General features: G+C 38.6%; 1 protein-coding gene across 1 annotated transcript in view; it reads right to left on the reverse strand.

The window, feature by feature from the left end:
* Nucleotides 1-359: 359 nt before the first annotated feature.
* The window catches only part of LOC126481286 (uncharacterized), a 75,724-nt gene continuing 50,261 nt past the window's right edge, over nt 360-25,822 (reverse strand). The window contains exons 3-6 of the mRNA XM_050104925.1: nt 20,575-20,697; nt 20,373-20,490; nt 10,356-10,442; nt 360-577 (exon numbers count right to left, since the gene is read on the reverse strand). Coding sequence (XP_049960882.1) covers nt 450-577; nt 10,356-10,442; nt 20,373-20,490; nt 20,575-20,697 — 456 coding nt within the window. The 3' untranslated portion in view covers nt 360-449. The remainder of the gene's footprint in view (nt 578-10,355; nt 10,443-20,372; nt 20,491-20,574; nt 20,698-25,822) is intronic.

The following is a 25,822-nucleotide window of genomic DNA, read 5'->3' on the forward strand; positions in this document are numbered from 1 at the left end:
CAGTTGGGGCGAATGGCTGCCCGGATATTCACTTACAAAGTTATTAAATTTCTTTTCATCCCAATGCACGCACAGAATTTGCTGAGAAGTGTTTTAAGCTTTTTTTTTCAGAAATGTTGAAGATTTCAGATTCTGAAATATCCCAAAATAGATTTACTTTCTGTATTATAGTTGACACATGTAATAAAAACAAGGGCATCGGCCATAGAATCAAAATCAAAAGAAAAATAATAGTTACCAAATAATGGTTGGACATCATTAGGATATTCTTCCAGAGCCAAAATGTCTACTGAAGAAACAGAAGAGGAGTTTAAATTATAGTAACATAATTCAGCTCTCTGGTATTAAAATACATCATGGCAGGGAAAAAAATTATTCAACTCTAGTTTTTATTCAACATTATTTCTTACAAGCACAAGAAACACATTAATTTTATTTCAGTCAAATGCTCATGATGAAATTTTCTGTATTTCTTCCAACTTTGACTGCACTTGTTCAACAAATTCAGGAAATCCTGGGTCAAGTATGCAGGATTTAATGAGAGAGTCAAGGCTTTTGTCTGCCTGTATACCTGAAACTGAAATAAATGCTTTATAATAAAGGTGTTTAGTAATAATGGCTTAAGTTATAAACCGTACTACAAGAGCTAGGAAGGCTTTACTTGCCAACAGCAGTAAATTGTGAACATAAGAAGACAGAGCTGCTCTTTGCAATCTGAAGATATTTTATCTCCAAGAAAAGACAGGAAAATGAATAGTAACCAAAAATACTCAAATGGCCTAGAGACCTCAAAAAAAAAAAAAAAAAAAAAAAAAAAAAAAAAAAAAAAAAAAAAAAAAAAATATATATATATATATATATATATATATATATATATATATATATATATATATATATATATATATATATCAGACATGGGATAGGAATTTCCACAGACCCATAGTGAAGATATGTGAAACTTCTCAGAATTCAGACAGACCACCGTAGATACATAGAGAGTATACCATAGTACAGATTTTTAGAAGCTGTAGCAGTTAATAGGGCACATTTTCTTATGTATACAAGTAATTTTTAACATTTATAGCTGCCGAATTATGATACTGGCTCCATATTTTCTCCTCCTCCTCCTCCTCCTCTTCCTCCTCCTCTTTTTGCATTGGACAGAGGCACTTTGAAGAGGACTGCAATGACATAATGTACCTGGAACTTGATTAAACAGTAAGAAGAGAACAGTGTGGCAAATCCTATCCTGCTGTCAGGAGAAGAGGTCCACAAACTAGTGTCCTGCTACACCAATTGTTAACAAACAAATAAATCAGGTACAGTACACGTGTTTATTATTATGACTGTCATATCAAGTGCTCAAAATGATGAGTGGTGACATTAAGTATTGATACATGCTATGAAGTGATTGTGGACGGGCAGTACTACACATCGAATTTCATCTGGAATTACTGCAGCACCAGCCTATGTTATATGGCATTTCATGTCTTCAGGAGTTGTCAACTATTCCCTAAGTCCAATTAAAAATCTTTGTTATGAAATTGTTGATGATTGGTTTACATTTCTTCTTCAGGACAAGCCAACATGTAAATCTGTTATTAAGTAGAACAGGAAACAACAATGCAGAAAACCAGTTCTAAAATAATTGTTATAATCATTAGAAAGATTGTTTAACATTCATATTGTTTTGTTGTAACATTTGTGGCTCTGCTTATCATCCTGATAAAGTCCATGGCACGATGTTCGGGTCCTGGCTTATGAATGTTAGAGGAGGTACTTATTCACAGTTTTAAGAAATCATGGTTTGTTTCCACTTCACATGAGGCAGACAATCAGCTTCATGTTTCAGCATCTTGCACTTTGCTAAAGAGTGTCTTTCACATGACAGTATTATAATCTGTTTTAGATATTAATTCAATTAAAAGTCACAGTTTTAAATTAAAGAGATGTACATGGCACATATTTAATTCACAGTATTGTACACAGCTCTAAAAACATAGACTGTGCCGGCCGCGGTGGCCGTGCAGTTCTGGCGCTGCAGTCCGGAACCGCGGGACTGCTACGGTCGCAGGTTCGAATCCTGCCTCGGGCATGGGTGTGTGTGATGTCCTTAGGTTAGTTAGGTTTAAGTAGTTCTAAGTTCTAGGGGACTTATGACCTAAGATGTTGAGTCCCATAGTGCTCAGAGCCATTTGAACATAGACTGTTCTGCCCCAGTTCCAAACAAAGACTTGCTTACTCCAGTTCCAAACCAACACTGCTCTACTTGAAAACAAATCAAAGACTGTCTAACACATTTTGTGAGAAACTTGAGCAATATATTTTACAACATGAAAATCTAGATCTCTTCAGAACCAGCAATTAAGCAAATTAAATCTTGTGCATATTTTTCTGCATACTTGAGTTAACATTTACCAAAAAATATAACTCTGGATAAAACTAATTTTATTGAAGTAAAGTTTACGAGGCACATCACATTGCTAAAATGACAAATAACTTATACTTTCTTCCATGTGACTGATTTTTATAAAAAAAAAATAACAGTTCTATATTTAATGGATAGTGGAATGTTATGGGAGATTTTCATAATTAAATATTGCAAAATGTGAAATATGTGCCAGTTATGGTTAAATGAAACAAATGGAATTTGTAGGCTAACTAACTTCTTTAAATTCGGAGATAAAAATGGAGTTCTGGAACATAAAAAAATTAAATTTAAATAATTATTCCTGTACAATTCATTGATTATTTATTTATTTATTTATTTATTGTTCCGTGGGACCACATTTAGGAGAAGTCTCCATGGTCATGGAATGAGTCAATACATGAAATTATAACACGATTGTAGAAACAGATAAAATGAAATATAAGAAACATATTCAGGCGACAAGTCGTTAGTTTAAATAAAGAAAATCAAGAATGTAACACTGGAATTTGCTTAATTTTTTATCTCTTCCAGGAGCTCCTCGACAGAATAGTAGGAGTGAGCCATGAGGAAACTCTTCAGTTAGACTTAAAAGTGTTTGGGCTACTGCTAAGATTTTTGAGTTCTTGTGGTAGCTTATTGAAAATGGATGCAGCAGAATACTGCACTCCTTTCTGAACAAGAGTCAAGGAAGTGCATTCCACATGCAGATTTGATTTCTGCCTAGTATTAACCGAGTGAAAGCTGCTAACTCTTGGGAATAAGCTAATATTGCTAACAACAAACGACATTAAAGAAAATACATACTGTGAGGGCAATGTCAAAATTCCCAGACTATTGAATAGGGGTCGACAAGAGGTTTTCGAACTTACACCATACATAGCTCGAACAGCCCGTTTTTGAGCCAAAAATACCCTTTTTGAATCAGAAGAATTACCCCAAAAAATAATACCATATGACATAAGCGTATGAAAATATGCGAAGTATACTACTTTTTGTGTTGAAATGTCACTTATTTCAGATACTGTTCTAATGGTAAATAAAGCGGCATTTAGTTTCTGAACAAGATCCTGAACATGGGCTTTCCACAACAGCTTACTATCTATCCGTATGCCTAGGAACTTGAACTGTTCCGTCTCGCTTATAACATGCCCATTCTGTCTGATTAAAATGTCAGTTCTTGTTGAATTGTGGGTTAGAAACTGTAAAAACTGAGTCTTACTGTGATTTAGCATCAAATTATTTTCCACAAGCCACGAACTTATATCATGAACTACATTATTTGATAATGTTTCAATATTACACACAAGATCCTTCACTACCAAGGTGGTGTCATCAGCAAACAGAAATATTTTTGAATCACCTGTAATACTAGAAGGCATATCATTTACATAAATAAGAAACAGCAGTGGCCCCAGCACCGACCCTTGGGGAATGCCCCATTTAACAGTGCCCCATTGGGACTGAACATCATTACCACTCTCAATATTGCGGAGGATTACCTTCTGCTTTCTGTTCTTAAAGTAAGAGGCGAACCAATTGTAAGCTACTCCCCTTACTCCATAATGTTCCAACTTCTGCAGTAATATTTTGTGGTCAACACAGTCAAAAGCCTTCGTTAAATCAAAGAAAACACCTAATGTTCGCAACCTTTTATTTAATCCATCCAAAACCTCACAGAGAAAAGAGACTATAGCATTTTCAGTTGTTAAGCCATTTCTAAAACCAAACTGTACATTTGACAGCAAATTATGTGAATTTAAATGCTGCAGTAACCTTGTATATGCAACCCTCTCGATAACTTTAGCAAACACCGATGGCATAGAAATAGGTCTATAATTGTCAACATTATCCCTGTCTCCCTTTTTATAAAGTGGCTTCACTACCGAGTACTTTAATCGGTCAGGAAACCGACCACTCCTAAAGGAAAAGTTACAGATATGGCTAAGTACTGAGCTAACATACGTGGAACAATACTTCTGTATTCTGCTAGATATCCCGTCATATCCATGAGAGTTCTTGGTCTTTAGTGATTTAATTATTAACTCAATCTCCCTCTTGTCAGTATCATGGAGGAGCATTTCAGGTAACAGTCTCGGAACACTTTTTTCTAAGAGCGCTATATGATTCCCTGTTGGGACTAGGTTTCTGTTTAGTTCACCTGCTATATTCAGAAAGTGATTATTAAGTACTGTACATATATGCGACTTATCAGTAACACGGACATCCCCACTACGCACTGATTCTATATTCTCGACCTGTCTCTGCAGACCAGCCACTTCCTTTACGACTGACCATATGGTTTTAATTTTATCCTGAGACTTAGCTATTCTATCTGCATACCACATACTTTTTGCCTTCCTAATAACTTTTTTAAGCACCTTACAATACTGTTTGTAATGCGCTGATGCATTTAGATTTTGACTGTTTCTAACGTTTTGATATAATTGCCACTTTGTTCTACAAGATATTCTTATCCCTTTAGTCAGCCACCCAGGCTGCCTGTTTGTGCTAGTACCCTGTTTTGAACGTTCTAACGGAAAGCAACTTTCAAAGAGCACAAAAAAAGTCTTGAGGAAAGCATTATATTTATCGTCTACTGTATCAGCACTATAAACATCTTGCCACTCTTGTTCCTTGATAAGGTTTACAAAAGTCTGTACAGCAACTGGATCAGCTTCCCTAAAAAGTTGGTAACTATATTTAACATGTGTTGCAGCACAAAAATCTTTTAGACTTAAAATTTGTGCATCATGATCTGAAAGGCCATTCACCTTTTTGCTAACAGAATGCCCTCCTAATAATGACGAATGAACAAAAATATTGTCTATGGTTGTTCTACTGTTCCCTTGCACTCTCGTTGGAAAGAATACGGTTTGCATAAGATTATATGAATTAAGGAGGTCTACCAGCATCCTTTTCCTTGCACAATCACTTATACAATTAATATTGAAGTCACCACATATAACTAACTTTTTGTACTTCCTATAAAGTGAACCAAGAACCTCCTCTAGCTTTAGCAAAAATGTTGTGAAATCGGAGTCTGGGGATCTATAAATAACAACAGTAAGAAGTTTAGCTCCACTAAATTTAACCACACAACATTCAAACATCTTTTCAGTGCAGTACTTTGAAACATCAATTGACTCAAATGGGATACCGTTTTTCACATACATGGCTACTCCCCCACACTGCAAAGAGCTCCTAGAAAAGCTGCCAGCCAACCTGTATCCTGGTAAAGGAAGCCTCTGAATTATCTCCTTATTTAAGAAGTGTTCAGATATACAAATAATTTCAGAGTCAACATCTATAAGCAGTTCACTAACTTTATCTCTAATACCTTGTATATTTTGATGAAATATACTAATTCCCTCATTAATCGGATACCCAAGCTTTGTAGAAAGTGGTTTCTTTGTTAGAGAGACTTCCCTTAAGCAGGAATACCTATCAGCTGACTTCAATCTAAAAAAGGTACAGCTCTAACACCCACAACTACCGGAATTTTCCCATGAGTGATCCCACCACCCCCACCTATGCTGTCACCTATAAGTTTTGCCAACCTCCCCTTCCCATACCTGTTGAGGTGCAGGCCATGTCTAGTGAAACCCGTCCTACTGATAGACTCCACCGGCACCACTGAAATGTGACTCATGCCTTCTGTCATCAGCGCACCCCCAAGTCTCATGTTATTACGCCTGACGGCTGTATTAAGATGAGGCCGATCGTGACGCTGAAACAGTTCCACGAAATGCACATTCGTGTTGCCAGTCTGAGTGGCTATCTTTTCCAGGTCACCATCTATGTCATACTCCCCATCCCTAACAATACTATTACCAGCCCCACCCACAATCACTACCTGATCCTCTTTAGTAAAATCCCTACATAACCCCCCTATGTTAAAAGTCACCTGAGCCAATCCTGCATTAGGCTTCACAATGCTGGTGACCTGGTACTCACTCCCCAAAACTTCCTGCAACTGCTGGCCTACACCTCTACCATGAGAACTACCTAACAGCAGAACCTTCTTCTTTCTCTTAGACTTTGCAACTGTCCTAGCCACCGTAACTGCTGAGGTCTGCTGCATACTTCCTACATCTACAGCTACTAGAGATTCCTCTCCACTAGACTCTGACAGTTGGTCATATCTATTACAAACACCAATAGTAAAACTATCTGAAAATCTCCTTCTCCTAGCAGATCTCTTGCCAACAGCCAGCTCCCATTCCCCAACCCCCTTCTCCCTCCTCATCCTATCTAGCTCCTCCTGTGCGTTTTTCAACTGCACCTGAAGGGCACAGATCTTACGCTCCTGCTCCTCTATCAACTTACTCTTGCTACATAACCTGCAGTTCCAGGAGAGGATCTCACCAGAATGCCCACTGGCTTCCCCACTGCATTCCCCCCAGTGAAAATACTTCGAACAAGTCTCACACCGCAATCCACTACTCACGAACCTACGGCAAAGCCCACTAGGATCTCTTTTTTAGAACATCAGATTTGCAATCCTAGATAAAACGTAGCTAAAAAAAGAATGGAATCACATGTTTGCAGTCAGGATAGATATCATAATCTACTATTAAACAAAGGTCTCTGTAAAACAGATTTGTTGCTTCTTGTTTTAATTTTTCCCACAGACAGAAATCCAGAGGTGGTCAGTCTTGTGAGTATGCAGACAATTTGTGCTTCCCTACTGACCGATCTGACAATTCCCCAGACCTTCTGTTAAGAAGCTCTGTAATGATTCATGCAGAAAGAGTGGCATATCTGTCATGTTGGAACCAAATGAAATCCCTAATCTCCAATGGGATGTCTTCGAATAACAGTGGCAGCATACATGTTTGGAACTGTGGATACCTGTGGCTATTTAGAGTCCCGTCAATAAAACAGACCAATAATATGATTCTTCAGAAGTGTGCACCATGTGTTGACACCAATGTTGTTGTTTATCCACTTCTTTGAGCCACTGTAGGTTTTCAACTGACAAATGGTGCACATTGAAGAGGTTGATTTACCCATGGTTTGTAAACTGCTTCACCCATAAAGAAAATTATCCTTATAAATGTATTATCACTTTGGTTTTTCCATAGACACCACTGTAATGGATTTTGTAACTTATTTCCATGAAGCACTGATGGAATGAAATGTGGAAAGCTTGAAATGTGTTGTATTCACAGAACACTCCTTTGGCTGATCCCAATGGCACATTCTAGCCACTTCATAGTCACACATTTATTGTGTGTTACTGCTCCTAAAACATAAGTTGTTTCTCTCTCACCAGTTGCTGTTCTATGTCATTGGTGTATTTTATTCTTCATGCTGCCAGTTACTGAAGAAAAAACAATATTTGCAAAGACCAATCATGAGGATTTGTCGTGAACAGGATACCTTTCAGCATATGACCACTTCATTGTTCTAACAGTTTGCAGACATTCACCATAAATGGAAACAATATCCACTTTTTTTCAACTGTCACATAGTTCGCAAAAATCTAAATAGCCTTACAAGGCAATTGTCTGATCACAACAACAGGGCAGAGAGAGATGGGCTTCAAGCATATAGTTTACCAGACAACCATATCTGAATGATACATTTGCTTACATGTGGTATGGTAGTGCAGACGTCTGTGTGACCTACTCTCTAGACAGCAGGACAATGATTTGTGGCATTGTAATAATACTTTAGTCTTGACAAACAGTATTTACAGCATTTTCAGAACATCTAAAAAAAGACATAGCATACTTGAAAAACAAGGCAATGACACTGAGTAAAATACAAGCAAGTAGAATACAATGTGAACATATCAGAACTTAACACCTACCCAAAATATGTTGATACAAGTACCTCATTAAAGTCATTTTCATAAAGCATGGGGGCAACCTGGCCGGAATGTACTCCTGATGGTGTAAGGAAAGCAGCCCACCAAATGGCACTGATGTACATGGCTGTTCTACTCATAATTCACAAGGAAATGGCATTACAAAAGCAATTTAAAATTTTACTAATCCAGACAGTTAATGCGTAATGTAAATTCAGTGTCTTATTTACATATTTTATGTTTTATTTATGTTTAAAGTACAGATAACATGACTTGAAGCTAACATCTGTTATATGATTTTTGTGTGCAATTTTCATACCAGGTGGCACTGACCTACAATGACAGCCATTGTGTGTGTGCATATGCACATATGTGTATGCGTATTGCAGCTCAAAAAAGGATTTGTCCAAAAGCTAACAAAGTTTACAGTCTTGGTTTTTAGCCTTTCGACAAAACAATGACTCTACTATTTGGTGAACTGTTACCTTTATTTCTATATTATTTAATAAAGGATTAAATTATTAAATTTAGAAAGTAATAAATTTACCAACGGTAGAGACATTAAAATACCTGTATGTACTGTTTCAGCCACATTAATATTACCACCACCTATGTTCAATGTCCGTGTGCAATAACCACTCACTGACGGCAGGTGGCAGCACCAGCAGTGGAGGGTATATAAAGTGCGCCTGAGGGGGAGAGGGGGGACATAGAAAAATGTTGCTGTCATTGGCATAATGTGGAAACAGAGCAATTTACCTGACATCCAAAAGGGCATGATCATTGGCTTTTGGGCCAAGGGTGGAAGCATTTCTGCAGTGCCTAAGTTTGTAAATTGTTTGTATGGTGCCATGGTTAAAGTATACTGTGCATGACAAAATGATGCTATTCAAACTTGTACTGAAGCAATTTAGCACACCAAGGGCCACAGATGATAGGGGTGAATGGCAGCTGCAGAGATGTGTAGAAGTGGTTAGACATGCAACTGATTAGCTACTGTCTGCCCAGGCAAACCAAAGTTCAGCAAATATTGCTGCAACAGGCACCTGGTTCATGCACCATGCTGACTGCTGTTAATCGGAGATGAAAGTTGGAATTTGCACAGCAATACTGCAACTGATGTCCACCGAGCGGTGACATGTGGCTTTTTCATATGAATCACATTTTACACTCCATCAGACAGATGGACACTGCTGCGTACAGTGTGAAACATCTCAAAATAAGCACCCTGCAACAATCATCAGAAGGGTTTATGCTAGAGGAGGGAGCGTTCTAGTCTGGGGTATGTTTGTGAGGCAATCAATAGGTGATCTCATCATTCTGGAGGGCATAATGATCAACACAAGTATGTATCTATCCTGGGGGCCTTGTCCGGCCCTACATGCAGTTAGTTTTTCTTCTGCACGATGGCATCTACCAGCAGGACAATGGAATGTGTCGATACCTCATAGTGTATATGCATGGTTCAAAGAGCATCAATAAGTTCATCGTACTTTCCTGGCCACCAACTTTCCCTAGTTTAAAACCCATTGAGAATGTGTGGGACCATCTCGATTGGGCTGTTCGTGCCATGGATCCTCATCTGAGAAACCTAGGGCAGTTGGCTATGGCACTGGAGTTGGTGTGGCTCCATATCCATTTTGGTGTCTTCCAGAACCTCATTGTCTCTCTTCGTGCATGTCTTGCAGCAGCCTTCACAGCAGAAGGTGGTTATTCAGGTTTTTGACAGATGCTCACATTAATTTGACTGGGCAGTCTATCATCTTGGCAATAATGCATATGTTAAGTATCACAGTTAAGACCACTATATAACTGCTATAAGCACAATTGGTTGACAGTTCCAGTACCAGAAGTCAAAGGTTTCCTGTTCAAGGTCAAGCAATCAATAGTCATACTTGACAGTAAATTGCAATGGAATGGTGGTTAATATGTTAATAATGTCTTCAGATGTGCCAAGAACAGTATATTTTACTTCTAAAGTAGTGTAAGAAACTACTATTCTCAACCTGTGAATGAAAATGTCCAATCAGACTGCAAGGAGTCAAAATACAGTGCTAAAATGAAACTAGAATGATTATCTTATTATGAGTAACTATGTTTAAGATTTATTACCTGGTACCAGAGGTCTCTCAATAGAATTTGCCTTTAGTATATACTCATACAACTCTGTTACCTGAAGAGTTTCTTGTTTAGCTGTACCTGCAACAAAAGTACAGTGTACATCTACACAGCTATTTTTTTTTAAGTGGAAAAAATGCAAAGCATTTTGTTTCATAGCTGAAATTCCAACAGAAAATTTTATGTGAAATAAAAGGAAAATGGCATTCATCTCTTGTGCAACTGACATGTTTAAATACTCCCTTGGACAATTGATATGTTTAAATAGAGATTTATGAATTTAACAATAAAATAATCAATTATTGATAATATAATATAAAGGGATAGATAAGAAACCTACTCACCAAGCAGTGGCAGGGGAGCATGTACACAAAAGGATTTAACTTTTACAATCTTTCGAAATCAGTGTCTCCTCCTTCTGGCAGAACAGTTGAAGGGAAAGAAGAGGGGTGAATAAAAAGGCCTGGAGAGGTTTAGGGAAAGGGGTATTGTTCAGAAAAATCACCGAGAATCTTGGGTCAGGGGAGACTTACCAGGCGTGATCAGAAGCAAAGACTGATTGTTGAGGATTGCACCGATGAGATCTGAAAACCTGAGAGCTTAGAGGTGGAAGACAGGGTAATATGCAAGACAGAGATTACTGCTAAAACATCGTGCATGAGCTAATAAGAGTGAAAAAGCTAAGTCCATTGTATGTAATGGAGGTGGGAGGGAGGACGACAAAAAATAGACCAGTCATAAAATAAAAGATGAAGGAAACTGAAACGGAGTGAAGAAAGGAGTAATGAATGTGAATAAATGCTGAGACAGTAGGAATGGACATAAATTAAGATCAGGTGGGTGGTGAGAACCCAGGACATGTTGTAGTGCTAGTCCCCACCTGCGGAGTTCTGCGAAACTGGTGTCTGAGGGAAGAATCCAAATGGCACGTGTGGTGAAACAGGCACCGAGGTTGTGACAGTCATGTTGCACAGCATGCTCTGCTACAGGGTATTGTGTGTTGCCTGTATACACCCTCTAGCTATGCTCATTCATCCTGCTGATAACTGAATGGTAGTCATGCCTCTTCTGCCACAAGAAGGAGCCACTGGCTCCAAAAGCTTGTAAAAGTTAAATCCTTTTGTGTTGGTTCTCACCATCAATCTGGCCTTGATTTACATGAAGTCCTTCCGTCTCAGCATTTATTCATAGTAATTACTCCTTTATTCACTCCATTTTAGTTTTTTATATCTTTCATTTTCTGACTTATCTGTGTTTCTCCGTCCCCCCTCCCAACTCTGTTACATGCAATGCACTTAGCTTTTCACTCTAATTAATTTGTGCAAATGTTTTAGTGGTAATCTCTGTCTTGCATATTACCCTTTCTTCCACCTTTAAGCTGTCAGGTTTTCGAATCCCATCTGGTGCAGTCTTAACAATCAGTCTTTTCTTCTGATTCCCTCCGGCAAGTCTCCCCTGACCTGGGACTCTGGGTGAATTTTCTGAACAGTACCCCTTTGCCTAAACCTCTCCAGTCCTTTTCCTTCGCCCCTCTTCCTTCAGCTCTTCTGCCAGAAGGAGGAGCCACTGGCTCTGAAAGCTTGTAAAAGTTAAATCCTCTTGTGTGTATGTTCCCCTGCCGCCACGTGGTGAGTCGATTTCTTATCTATCCTTTTGATTTATGAATTTAGTTATTTAAAAGAAGATTATTATCATTTATTGTCATTATGAATCAAAAATTACTGACTGGAATTAAAATGATTACTAAGGTGTCCCAGCTTATTACCATGAGAAATCTTGGAGGAAGTAGTACTGCAATATGTTGTTGTTGCCTTCCGTCTGAAGATTGATTTAATGAAGCTCTCTCCACACTACTCCATCCTGTGCAAGCCTCTTCATCTCTGAATAACTACTGCATCAAACATCTATTTGAACTGCTTACTGTATTCAGCTCCCTCTCTCTTTCTCTGCCCTTCCCTCCCCCACAAATCCCTCAAATACTAAATTGGTGATCTCTGGATGTCTCAGAATGTGTCCTATCTATCAACCCCTTCTTCTAGTCAAGTTGTGCCATAAATTTTTTTTCATCCCCAGTTCTATTCAGTACCTAATCACTAGTTATAAAATCTACCCATCAGCATTCTTCTGTAACACCACATTTCAAAAGTTTCTATTCTCTTAATGTCTGAGTTGTTTATTGTCCACATTTCTCTTCCACACAAGGCTATACTTCAGACAAATATCTCCAGAAAACACTTACTAACACTTAAATCTACATTCAGTGTTAGAAAATTTCTTTTCTTCCGAAATGGTTTTCTTGTCATTGTCAGTCTGCATTTTATATCCTCTCTTTTTCATCCATTATTCATCATTTAGCTGCACAAATAGAAAAACTCATCTGCTACTTTAAATGTTTAATTTCCTACTCTGATTCCCTTATCATCACCTGTTTTAGTTTGACTACATTCCACTATTCTTGTTTAGCTTTTGCTGGTGCTCATCTTATACTCTTCTTTCAAGAAATTGTCCTTTCCACTCAACTGCTCTTCCAAGTCCTTTGCTGTCTCTGACAGAATTACATTGTCATCTGAAAACCTCAAAGTTGTAAGTTTTTCCCCCTGAACTTAAATACTTTCTCCAAATTTTTCTTTGGTTTCCTTTACTTTTTATCTACTCATGGACTAAGGCCCAAAGTTTTACTTCTATGTAGATTCTACAAGTTGTGGTATCCTCTAAAAGAGGCGAGTAATTGAATTGGGTTTGCTCATTCAATAGTAGGTGTGGGAACATACACATCTGGTGTTTTTTCTCCAGTAACTGGCTGAGTTTTGCCCCCTTTTTCTCTATGCATAAGACTTCTGCTTCTATCATGTATTTGTGATTTTTGTTAAGGCAATGTTCCGCGAAGGGTGAATGAGGCTTCTTCAATCCCCAGCTTCTACGATGTTCTTTAAGTCTGGTGCAGATTGACACTTCCAGCATCTGTTTAGTTTTGTAATTTTTTGGTTCAATTATATAAACTATGTAAATTGTTGCATTTGGGAAACATTCCTCACACACAAATAAAGAAAAGATGTTATGTGGACATGTGTCCAGAAATGTTTAATTTCCATGTTAGAGCTCATTTTAGTTTCGTCAGTATGTACTGTACTTACTCGATTCACCGCCAGATGGCCCAATTGAAGGAAGGTAATGTTGAACATGTGCCTTTACAAGTACGACACAAAATGTGGTTCATGCACGATGGAGCTCCTGCACATTTCAGTCAAAGTGTTTGCGCGCTTCTCAACAACAGATTCGGTGACCGATGGATTGGTAGAGGCGACCAATTCCGTGGCCTCCACGCTCTCCTGACGTCAACCCTCTTGACTTTCATTTATGGGGGCATTTGAAAGCTCTTGTCTACGCAACCCCAGTACCAAATGTAGAGACTCTTTGTGCTCGTATTGTGGATGGCTGTGATACAATACGCCATTCTCCAGGGCTGCATCAGGGATTCCATGCGACGGAGGGTGGATGCATGTATCCTCGCTAACGGAGGACATTTTGAACATTTCCTGCAACAAAGTGTTTGAAGTCACGCTGGTACGTTCTGTTGCCATGTGTTTCCATTCCATGATTTATGTGATTTGAAGAGAAGTAATAAAATGAGCTCTAACATGGAAAGTAAGCATTTCCGGACACGTGTCCACATAACATATTTTCTTTCTTTGTGTGTGAGGAATATTTCCTGAAAGTTTGCCGTACCTTTTTGTAACATCCTGTATAAATACATGTGGAGAATACTAAAAAATGTAAACGGAAAAATAATGAAATAAAGAGTTATCGACAAAAAAGATATGGAAGAAGTTACTAGAAACCCTTCCAGAAGTGTGACACGTTAGTTTTTATATTCTAACACGTGTTATATATGATACTACATACTGGTTATTTTGAGAACTGAAAAAGAGCACTAATGAGAAAAATCTATAGAGGATGATACAAATTGGTCTCTGAATCAATACTGTCATCAGCATTGGACACCAGTTGCACAGAAACGATAGAGGCAGCATATCAGTAGAAGTTATGATGATGCCTAACACCCCCCCCCCCCCTTCCATACCCCTTTCCCAAAAAGAAAGAGGGAGAGACAGGGAGGGGGGGGGGGGTGATGTCAGTACTAAAACTTGTTAAAAAATATTTTCTTCATTGCATCTTGAAACAGCACTGATAAACAGAGAAGTGAAGACTGGGTCTCCAATCATGAAAAGGACAATACAGCTTATGGACATTGTTTAGTCAGTCAACATGTCTCAAATGGTCATTTCAAGCTAAAACCTTCAGTGCATAGTCACTTTATGGCTCAAAAGGGCTGTCAATAAGGGAACTTAACCTCCAATTAGTGTGCAACACAGCAATGTCATTCAAGCATATTGTCAGAAACAAAACATGCCTCTTGGTTATCACCCAGAGTCAGCAACAATGGCCACCTTTGAAGAGTGGGACAGGACTGAACAATAACATAGTGACAACCTCGTGGACACAATGCAAAGGAGGATCCAAGCATCTTAAAAGTGCAGCAACAGTGTATTAACTGTACCCAGCAGCAAATTTTATATTAATAGGTGTGCAAAGATGTGCATTTTCAAATAGAGTGCCTTTATTTTTGTGATTTTTTTCTTTCTATTTCAAAGGAAAATTATCTTTTAATTTCATAAGGGAACTTTTCTTTCATCAGGCTTATGTTTTTGTTCCTTACTCTCCTTGAATCACACACATTTTCAGATACACAGATGATGCAAAGCTTTTTTGAGCAGTTTACATTTCTCTTACAATTTCATTGAAGCTCTGAATTTTCCTTTCTTTCATCAGAGGCCAAACATTATCAGCCTGCATTTCACCCATATATGATATATAAATTTTCTGCCTCTGTAGCCAAGTGGTCACTGCGAAACACCCTCATGCATGGAACTCGGGCTCGATTCCCAGTACTGCCAGGGATTTTTCCTTGGTGGGAGGATTGGGCTACAGTCTACTTAGCCTCAAGATGCCGAATGAGGAGCTACCTGAGTGAGAGGTAGTGGCTCCAAGACTGAAACATCAACAACAGCTGATCCGATTATGAGTAGCTGAGGATGACATGACTGTGGGTCACATGGCCTCCAGAACCTGATTGTAGGGTTTCGTTATAAATCTTATTTCCATTGATGCTAATCGTGGTCTACCCTTAGAGCTTGATGCATCTGTTTATTTGGTAAGTCACATGTGCCCCCCAAAATTGATAAGCCAACGAAACCTCCCCACCCCTCACCCCTTACTACTGAGTCTTGCCTAATGGCAAGCACATCCATAACTCATCCAATGATGGCTGGATACACGATTGGTGAACCTGGCATTTTCCCAGGCTTGGAGCTGGTCAATGCCATCAATCCTCTATGACGACAAGTTATGTGTATGCTTCAGGGAAAAAAAAAGTCAACCTTAAGGGTGGGTGGCTGTTGTCAATGGGCAACTCTAGGTTACCTGTTAGGTGTATTACACTTTCTCATGTATGTGAGACTCTGCTTAAGTTGATCTGTATTTCTCAAACAACACCGATGATCTGTGAAGAGAGGTTCTTTAAAAAAGTCACACCTTTTGACTTAGCACAGATTTATATTACACATACTGAAGTAACATCCATTTATAAAACTGAAGATAAGCAAACCATCTTTAATTACAGACCTATTTTGCTAATTCCAGTCTCTTCAGAAATGTTTAGAAAGTCCAGAACTTGTCAACTGTCCCTTAGTCACATATTTTTTAATTATTACAAGACCTCACAAAGACACAACTCTCACACACTATGAGGAAAGGAGTCATTGTGCTTGAAGGAAGAAAACCCTTTCTGAGTGGCTCAAACTACCCCTCAGGATCTCCCAGCCAACACTGCCAATTCTTTTTCTTTCTTTGCTGACATTAGTGCAAATATGATACATAAGCCAGTAATAGAGTGATGTTAATTTCAGATAAATAAAGCTGTTGAGCTGTATGTAATAGGCATCTACAGCAGCTTCTAGTGAAGAAAGAGCACTTTGGTGACTTCAAATCCATGGCCTGTCAACCAACTACTGCTTCATCTTCTTCCTGAAGCATCATTGAACTGCAGTATTGGAGAGGCATCTAGTAAAATAGTGATCATCTAGGTATTAATATTGGCTTTTGAGAGCTGAGCTGAACCATGACCTCCCTTTTAAGTAGCATATCAGTTGCCCCCCCCCCCCCCCCACCCCCCCCCCCCCCCCCCCCCACATGAACCACAGACTAGACCCTGCCGTTGGTGGGGAGGCTTGCGTGCCTCAGCGACACAGATGGCCTTACCGTAGGTGCAACCACAATGGAGGGGTATCTGTTGAGAGGCCAGACAAACGTACAGTTCCTGAAGAGGGGCAGCAGCCTTTTCAGTAGTTGCAGGGGCAACAGTCTGGATGATTGACTGATCTTGTCTTGTAGCACTAACCAAAACGGCCTTGCTGTGCTGATACTGTGAACGGCTGAAAGCAAGGGGAAACTACAGCCGTAATTTTTCCCAAGGGCATACAGCTTTACTGTATGGTTAAATGATGATGGTGTCCTCTTGGGTAAAATATTCCGGAGGTAAAATAGTCCCCCATTCGGATCTCCGGGCGGGGACTACTCAAGAGGACGTCGTTATCAGGGGAAAGAAAACTGGCATTCTACAGATCGGAGCGTGGAATGTCAGATCCCTTGATCGGGCAGGTAGGTTAGAAAATTTAAAAAGGGAAATGGATAAGTTAAAGTTAGATATAGTGAGAATTAGTGAAGTTCGGTGGCAGGAGGAACAAGACTTTTGGTCAGGCGAATACAGGATCATAGATACAAAATCAAATAGAGGTAATGCAGGAGTAGGTTTAATAATGAATAAAAAAATAGGAATGCGGGTAAGCTACTACAAACAGCATCGTGAACGCATTATTGTGGCCAAGATAGACACGAAGCCCACACCTACTACAGTAGTATGCCAACTAGCTCTGCAGATGACGAAGAAATTGATGAAATGTATGATGAGATAAAAGAAATTATTCAGGAAGTGAAGGGAGATGAAAATTTAATAGTCATGGGTGACTGGAATTCGAGAGTAGGAAAAGGGAGAGAAGGAAACATAGTAGGTGAATATGGATTGGGGCTAAGAAGTGAAAGAGGAAGCCGCTTGGTAGAATTTTGTGCAGAGCATAACTTAATCGTAGCTAACACTTGGTTTAAGAATCATGAAAGAAGGTTGTATACATGGAAGAACCCTGGACATACTAAAAGGTATCAGATAGATTATATAATGGTAAGACAGAGATTTAGGAACCAGGATTAAATTGTAAGACATTTCCAGGGGCAGATGTAGACTCTGACCACAATCTATTGGTTATGAACTGTATATTAAAATTGAAGAAGCTGCGAAAAGTTGGGAATTTAAGGAGATGGGACCTGGATAAACTGAAAGAACCAGAGGTTGTACAGAGTTTCAGGGAGAGCATAAGGGAACAATTGACAGGAATGGGGGAAGGAAATACAGTAGAAGAAGAATGGGCAGCTGTGAGGGATGAAATAGTGAAGGCAGCAAAGGATCAAGTAGGTAAAAAGTCGAGGGCTAGTAGAAACCCTTGGGTAACAGAAGAAATATTGAATTTAATCGATGAAAGGAGAAAACATAAAAATGCAGTAAATGAACCAGGCAAAAAGGAATACAAACGTCTGAAAAATGAGATCGACAGGAAGTGCAAAATGGCTAAGCAGGGATGGCTAGAGGACAAATGTAACGATGTAGAGGCTTATCTCACTAGGGGTAAGATAGATATTGCCTACAGGAAAATTAAAGAGACCTTTGGAGAAAGGAGAACCACTTGCATGAATATCAAGAGCTCAGATGGAAACCCAGTTCTAAGCAAAGAAGGGAAAGCAGAAAGGTGGAAGAAGTATATAGAGGGTCTATACAAGGGCGATGTACTTGAGGACAATATTATGGAAATGGAAGAGGATGTAGATGAAGATGAAATGGGAGATATGATATTGCGTGAAGAGTTTGACAGAGCACTGAAAGACCTGAGTCGAAACAAGGCACCCCGAGTAGACAACATTCCATTAGAACTACTGACAGCCTTGGGAGGGCTAGTCCTGACAAAACTCTACCATCTGGTGAGGAAGATGTATGAGACAGGCGAAATACCTTCAGACTTGAAGACGAATATAATAATTCCAATCCCAAAGAAAGCAGGTGTTGACAGATGTGAAAATTACCAAACTATCAGTCTAATAAGTCACAGCTGCAAAATACTAACGTGAATTCTTTACAGACGAATGGAAAAACTGGAATAAGCCGACCTCGGGGAAGATCAGTTTGGATTCCATAGAAATGTTGGAACACGTGAGGCAATACTAACCCTATGACTTATCTTAGAAGAAAGATTAAGGAAAGGGAAACCTACATTTCTAGCATTTGTAGACTTAGAGAAAGCTTTTGACAATGTTGACTGGAATACTCTCTTTCAAATTCTAAAGGTGGCAGGGGTGAAATACAGAGAGCAAAAGGCTATTTACAATTTGTACAGAAACCAGGTGGCAGTTATAAGAGTCGAGTGGCACGAAAGGGAAGCAGTGGTTGGGATGGGAGTGAAACAGGGTTGTAGCCTTTCCCCAAAGTTATTCAATCTGTATATTGAGCAAGCAGTAAAGGATACAAAAGAAAAATTTGGTGTAGGTATAAAATCCATGAAGAAGAAATAAAAACTTTGAGGTTCGCCGATGACACTGTAATTCTGTCAGAGACAGCAAAGGACTTGGAACAGCAGCTGAATGGAATGGACAGTGTCTTGAATGGAGGATATGAGATGAACATCAACAAAAGCAAAATGAGGATAATGGAATGTAGTCAAATTAAGTCTCGTGATGCTGAGGGAATTAGATTAGGAAATGAAACACTTAAAGTAGTAAATGAGTTTTGCTACTTGGGGAGCAAAATAACTGACAATGGTCGAAGTAGAGAGGATATAAAATGTAAACTGGCAATGGCAAAGAAAGTGTTTCTGAAGAAGAGAAATTTGTTAACATCGAGTATAGATTTAAATGTCAGGAAGTCGTTTCTGAAAGTATTTGTATGGAGTGTAGCCATGTATGGAAGTGAAACGTGGACGATAAATAGTTTAGACAAGAAGAGAATAAAAGCTTTTGAATTGTGGTGCTACAGAAGAATGCTGAAGATTAGATGGGTAGATCACGTAACTAATGAGGAGGTATTGAATAGAATTGGGGAGAAGAGGAGTTTGTGGCACAACTTAACTAGAAGAAGGGATCGGTTGGTAGGACATGTTCTGAGGCATCAGGGGATCACAAATTTAGCATTGGAGGGCAGTGTGGACGGTAAAAATCGTAGGGGGAGACCAAGAGATGAATACACTAAGCAGATTCAGAAGGATGCAGGTTGCAGTAAGTACTGGGAGATGAAGAAGCTTGCACAGGATAGAGTAGCATGGAGAGCTGCATCAAAGTAGCCTCAGGACTGAAAACCACAACAACACCAACAACAACAACATCAGTTGTCCTCATGAGACTACTGAAACTCATCATAACACTCTTTTCTAGAAGACGCTCCAACATTATTGAGAATTGAAATTGGTTTCTCCGCACAAACTGACACATCGTTTTCATAGGACGGAGGCAGACACACTCTAGTAGCGTTAATGTTTGACTGATGGTGCATTGTGCCTTCCAAATGGTCATCCAGAAATGATACAATTTCTATGTATACTTTTAAATGGCTACATTTTACATCATAATCTAACAACAAAGTCTAAAATGTACCAATGAAAGTCAATGAGACAGATTCTTTAAAAATGAGAAAGAAAGTAAAATATGTGTCCTCTGTTTTTTTATTTATTTATTTATATTAGATCTCCCACCTTGGAAATCAGAAGAACAAATCATCTCTTAGAAAAATATAAGATTAAATACAAAATATTATGTTGCCTGAAAGAGTAACAGACATGAAGGTTGATTACAATTTACCTGTGTTGTCTGTTATGTGCATGTAGTTTTTCAGCATGTGAACACAGGCACCACAGTTCATCACTGATGAGTGATTTTTTGTAGCTGCAAATTTAAATTTTATTCTGCGTGTTGTCAACTGAAAAAGTTTTTCTGAATCAGTTTTGGGGCTGGAGGAATTATTAAATGAAAGTAATACTGTAAACTAAGACAAAATTTGTACCTTGTATTTAATAGCAATGGCCAATGTACTACCCTTCCAAAATCCTTTGAGTTGATGAGGATTACTGTTCAGAGTAATGGAGTCAAGACCAGTTCCCTGATGAACTACAAGGAGTTGAAGACCCTGCAATAAAGAAGAAAAAGAAAAGGAAACTCTCTGATGAGGAGTACAAAATTACTACACTTATCTCACAAGAAATAGTTACCAGTACTTCCTATTTTAAAACCAAACTTACGAGGCTTTTATGCAAGTGGTCAACTTTAACCCTTTAACTGCTCTGGACATGTTGACGTGTGTGCATTTGTACCTGTCCCTGTGTGCTCTGAACGTGTTTACGCGTGCCACCAGTCCTTCTACCTGGCACTCTGAACATGTCTATGCGTAGACACATTCAGAGTACCAGGTAGGAGGACTGGTGGTACACGTAAACACGTTCAGATCACACAGGGACAGGTACAAAGGCGCACACGTTAACACGTCCAGAGCAGTTAAAGGGTTAATATTCATATGAGTTTCATTCTCAGTAATTTAGTTGCAATAAAACACTTCTATTCACACATTACTACTACAAATAGCAAACTTCAATGGTTTAGTAAATAATTATATTTTTTAAATTATCAAATATTCTGTCATGATTTTTTTATCTTGTAGTCACATTTATCCAGTATAAATCACACAACATGTTCATTCTACTCAGTATGCTTGCACCTTTTATTTTGTTACACATTTACATTGAGGGTACATCTGGCATAAAGAGCTTGAACCCAAGAGTGGAAATAAAAACCTGCTGAATTTTTCAAAATTTAAAGAACATATGTCAAAATGGAACACAAGCTTTATGTGTGGCAGAAGAGGCATTTGCTGAAACAAGGAAATTGATGTAAGCAAAAAATATACTGTTAACAATCAGGGACAATTTAGGAACATTTCCTCACAGAATTGACTTATCATATTGCAACCCCCCCCCCCCCCCCCCCCCCCCACTGCCTCCTATACTTTCATCCAGCACTTGGGCACCTATAATGCCTCTTTCTCCTTGGTGTCCCAAGTGGCCTCTAGTAATTGTGATATGTCCTGAGTAGACAACATTCAAAGCTGAGGACAAAGACATGGAGTACACATGGAATAAATTCAAATGCGTCCTTGAATATGCCTTAGACAAATATGTTCTGTGTAAGGTCTTAAGGGTGGGAAAACTCACCATGGTTTAATACATGTTACAAAACTGCTGCAGTATGTAAATAAGTGGTTCAAAATCATCTATTCAATGCACAGTGACCATAATGGCACCAAAATGGAAAATGACAGAGAGAAGACCAAAATACTGCATTTGGTCTTCTGAAATTGTTTCACCATAGAAGACCATAATGCAGTCCACTCCTTTCAATCTTCATATGAACTTTGCTATGACAGATATTGAGATACCCAATCATGGAATAGGAAAGCAACTACAATTGCTTTGTAGTGGAAAGGCATCAGGACCAGATGAGGTGTAGAGAGTTTATATGAAAGAACCTGCTGCCATTCTAGCAGCTGTTTTTATCATAGACTGCTGCCGCAATGAAGAGAATCTAATGATTGGAGAAAAGCACAGGTCATTCTCATTTTCAAGAACGTCATAGGATAGATACACATAATTACAGGCCTATATTATTGACATTAGTATGTTTTAGAATTATCGAACATATTTTATTTTCATGTATTATCACATTTTTGGAGAACAAAAAATCACCTCTGCAAAAACCAACATGGATTCTGCAAACAGAAATCTTTCAAAACTCAGCTCACTCTGTTCTTCCATGAGATCCACATATCAGTGCCACGGTTGATGCCATGTTCCTCGACTTCAGGAAGATGTTTGACATTGTCCCTTACTGCTGTCTAGTGAAAAAAAATGTGGGCTTACCGAGTATCAGACCAGATTTGTGATTGGATTCAAGATTTCCTTGCAGGCAGAACTTCACATGTCACTCTTAACAGGACAATATCAACAGATGTAGACTTAATTTTGGGCACATCCCAAGGAAGTGTCATAGGACCAGTAGTGTTTACATTGTATATAATGATCTAGTAGAATGTGTCAGAAGCTTTTTATGGCTGTTTACAGCAGACATGGTTGTCTGTAGGGAGGTAGCAATGGCAGAAGATAATGAAATTTACAGAAGGGCCTATAGAGATTTAATGAGTGGTGCAAGTACTGGCAGTTGACCCTGAACAAAAGTAAATTTAATGCACATACACAGGGGAAAGAATCAACTACTGTACAACTACAGTATTGATGACAAATTACTGGAAACAGTAACTTCCGTAAAATACTTAGGAGTACCCATTTGGAGTGGCCTTAAGTGGAGTGACCACATACACAAAGAGTAGCAAAAACAGATGCCAGACTGAGATTCATAGGAAGAATCCTAAGGAAATGTAGTTATCCACTTAAAAAGTGGCTTAAAAGGCACTTGTTTGGCCAATTCTTGAGTATTCTTCATAAATCTGTGACCCCTATCAGGTAGGACTGATAAAAGAAACAGAGAATATCCAATTAAGAGCAGTGCATTTTGTCATAGTATTGTTCAGGCCTTATGAGAGCATTACAGAGATGCTCAACAAACTAGAGTTTGTAATCTCCCCCCCCCCCCCCCCCCCCCTTCGCCCTCCTTCCTTCTTCCGTCTACTGTCCACACAAAACAATGTCCAGCCCCAGTAATTAATAAGCAAAGTCTTTTATGAAAATTTTAGAGGAGCGAAGATTACAATAAACTTTCAAGTTTACTTAGATTGTCATGCTGAGATGGCTCCAGTTCTTGTTTAGGTGTCAGATTCTTGAAGCTGAAAATCTCACATCAGGTCCTCGCGTTTGATTTGAACTAAATAACAGAGCATTGTTGTTGCAGCATTCATTAAAATATATTTTCTCACATTTTAGTATATCAAACAATATTTTGAATTTTCACATTAACAAAGCCAAAATTACATTGTTCGCACAAAAATACATCCAATCATATCGGAGGCATACCTAAGACTCCTACACACTGTGGAAATAACAATATTCCAAAGGGTTTACTATTTTTCTTAACAATTGAGTTTCTACTAGTTTCCATTATTAATTTTGATTATTATTTCATAAATGAATCCAGAAATAAACATAGTAAACAGTACAGGATTGCGTAATTAATAACAGAAATTTTAAGTGTGCCAATTGTTCGTAATTTCAAATGTTTCTAAAAAACAGTACATTCAGAACTGGTACTTATCTATTACAACATCAAAACTAAAATACTTTATAAAGTAATTCCTTTTTTATAAATTTTAGCTTGAAATATAACATACTGTGTATAAAATTATAAGAACGTATTCAGAAAAGCAACTGAGATAATACTGGCCTGTCCAAAATTTAAAAATAATACTGTTATCAACAACTACTGTTGAGGAAAGGTAATGCTAGGGGAGGATGTCCCATTACAAGTTTCAGAGGCCACAAGAGAGGCTTAAAGAGAGGTTTACTTCTGGAAGTTCGAGAGAGTACTTTCTGGGAAGAGTTGGATGTCATATTGCTTCCTCTCACATATGTCTTGCAGAGTGACCTCAGTTAGATAATTTAAGTAATTACAGTTAATACAGAGACTTACTGACAGTCATTCTTCTCACACACCATTCACAAATGGAGCAGGGAAGGGGGTATCAGGTAAAGATTCCAGAAGTACCCTCCGCCACCACTATCAGGTGGCTTGTGGGGTATTGAGATAGATGTAGATTCCAGACATACCCTCCAGCACACACCATCAATTGGCTTGTGGAGTATTGAGATAGATGTGTATAGAGAGCTTATGGTTGTGGCACATCTGGCACCCCTCTCAGCTTGGAGCCTCAAGCAGTGGTTTATGTCGCATGTGCCTTAAACTGGTCCTGTTAACAATTGGAACTTCGATGTTCCTTCTTAAAAACATTAATGTAATAGGTAGATAAATATTTACTAATTCTAAAGTGGTGCGGAAATCACTTAAAATCGTGGACCATGAGAGAAACCAGGTATACAGGCAACAATAGGCATGACAAATGACACACAAATACTAGAGTACTCAACTATAAGAATGAAGGATAGAATGTAATAGAGACAGAATGATGAAAACTCTATAAGCTTTTATTTTCATACTACTCTTCTGAATCCAGAGTCCAACAGAAGAGTGTTCTGCAGTAGCAGAATTATCTAATTGAGGTCATCCCATAAGCATATGTGAGAGGAAACAATATGATGTCCAACTCTTACCAGAAAGTACTCACTCAAAATTGCAATAGTAAACCTCTCTGTAATGCCTCTTTTGTGTGCATATGGTGGGCAGTCACCATCTACCAACACTTTACTAGATATCTGTAAATTGAATTTCTCATAACAGAAACAGTTCTGGTGGCTACTACAGTAAAAAAATCTTTTCAGAAGCTTTGGTCAAATTCCTGTTAATCGTTGCCTAACAAGTGAAGTAAGAAGTTTGAGAAAATCATCTGGAAGAATCAATGAGGAAAGAAGGGCTTAGCGAATAAATGAGGACTGATAGGGCATATTTGAAGTTCTCTAATGACTACCACAGCAGGAAAGTTCAGATGAAGAGTGATGAACTTCTAAAAATGGAATCACAGCTTTCAAAACACACAAACATAGGTACAAGCAAAGTAACCATGAAGCAACCTTACACAACAGAAGAAGGAAGTACAAAAATGTTCAGATGAGGGTCAGAATACAAAAATATACTTCACTTAGGAATGCAGGAAAGCCAAGGTGAGTAGAAATAAGAAAAAAAAATGATCATTGTAAGGACTGATCCTGCATATAGAAGAGTCAAAATAAACTTTGGTGAAATTAAAAGCAATGGCATTAACATTGAGAAGCAGGTCAAAAACACAGGAGAGAGTAAATAGGCAGAAAAATATATTGAAAGGAGGGGCATCATCTGATGAGATGGTAGAAGAAGAAATGGGATCTGATACAGGAGAATGGGGATCCAGTATGAAGGTAGTTGTCCACTTGACAGGAAAACTGCGTGAGTTGCTCATGAGAGACCTTCTAGTGCAAAACTTAAAAGTTTTTAAGGGTCTGAGAGCTATTCACCAAGTTGGCCATGCTGAGAGCTGATGAGTGGTGAATCTGTCGCTGGTGGACAGCCATTTCCTGCTCTTTCTGAGAGCAGCTCACCAAATATGAGCAATGCTCATATTGTCAGAGTCACTCTCTCATAGCTATACCTTAACAGATTTC

Source organism: Schistocerca serialis, chromosome 5 (genome assembly GCF_023864345.2).
Source record: "Schistocerca serialis cubense isolate TAMUIC-IGC-003099 chromosome 5, iqSchSeri2.2, whole genome shotgun sequence".
Lineage (NCBI taxonomy): Eukaryota > Metazoa > Arthropoda > Insecta > Orthoptera > Acrididae > Schistocerca > Schistocerca serialis.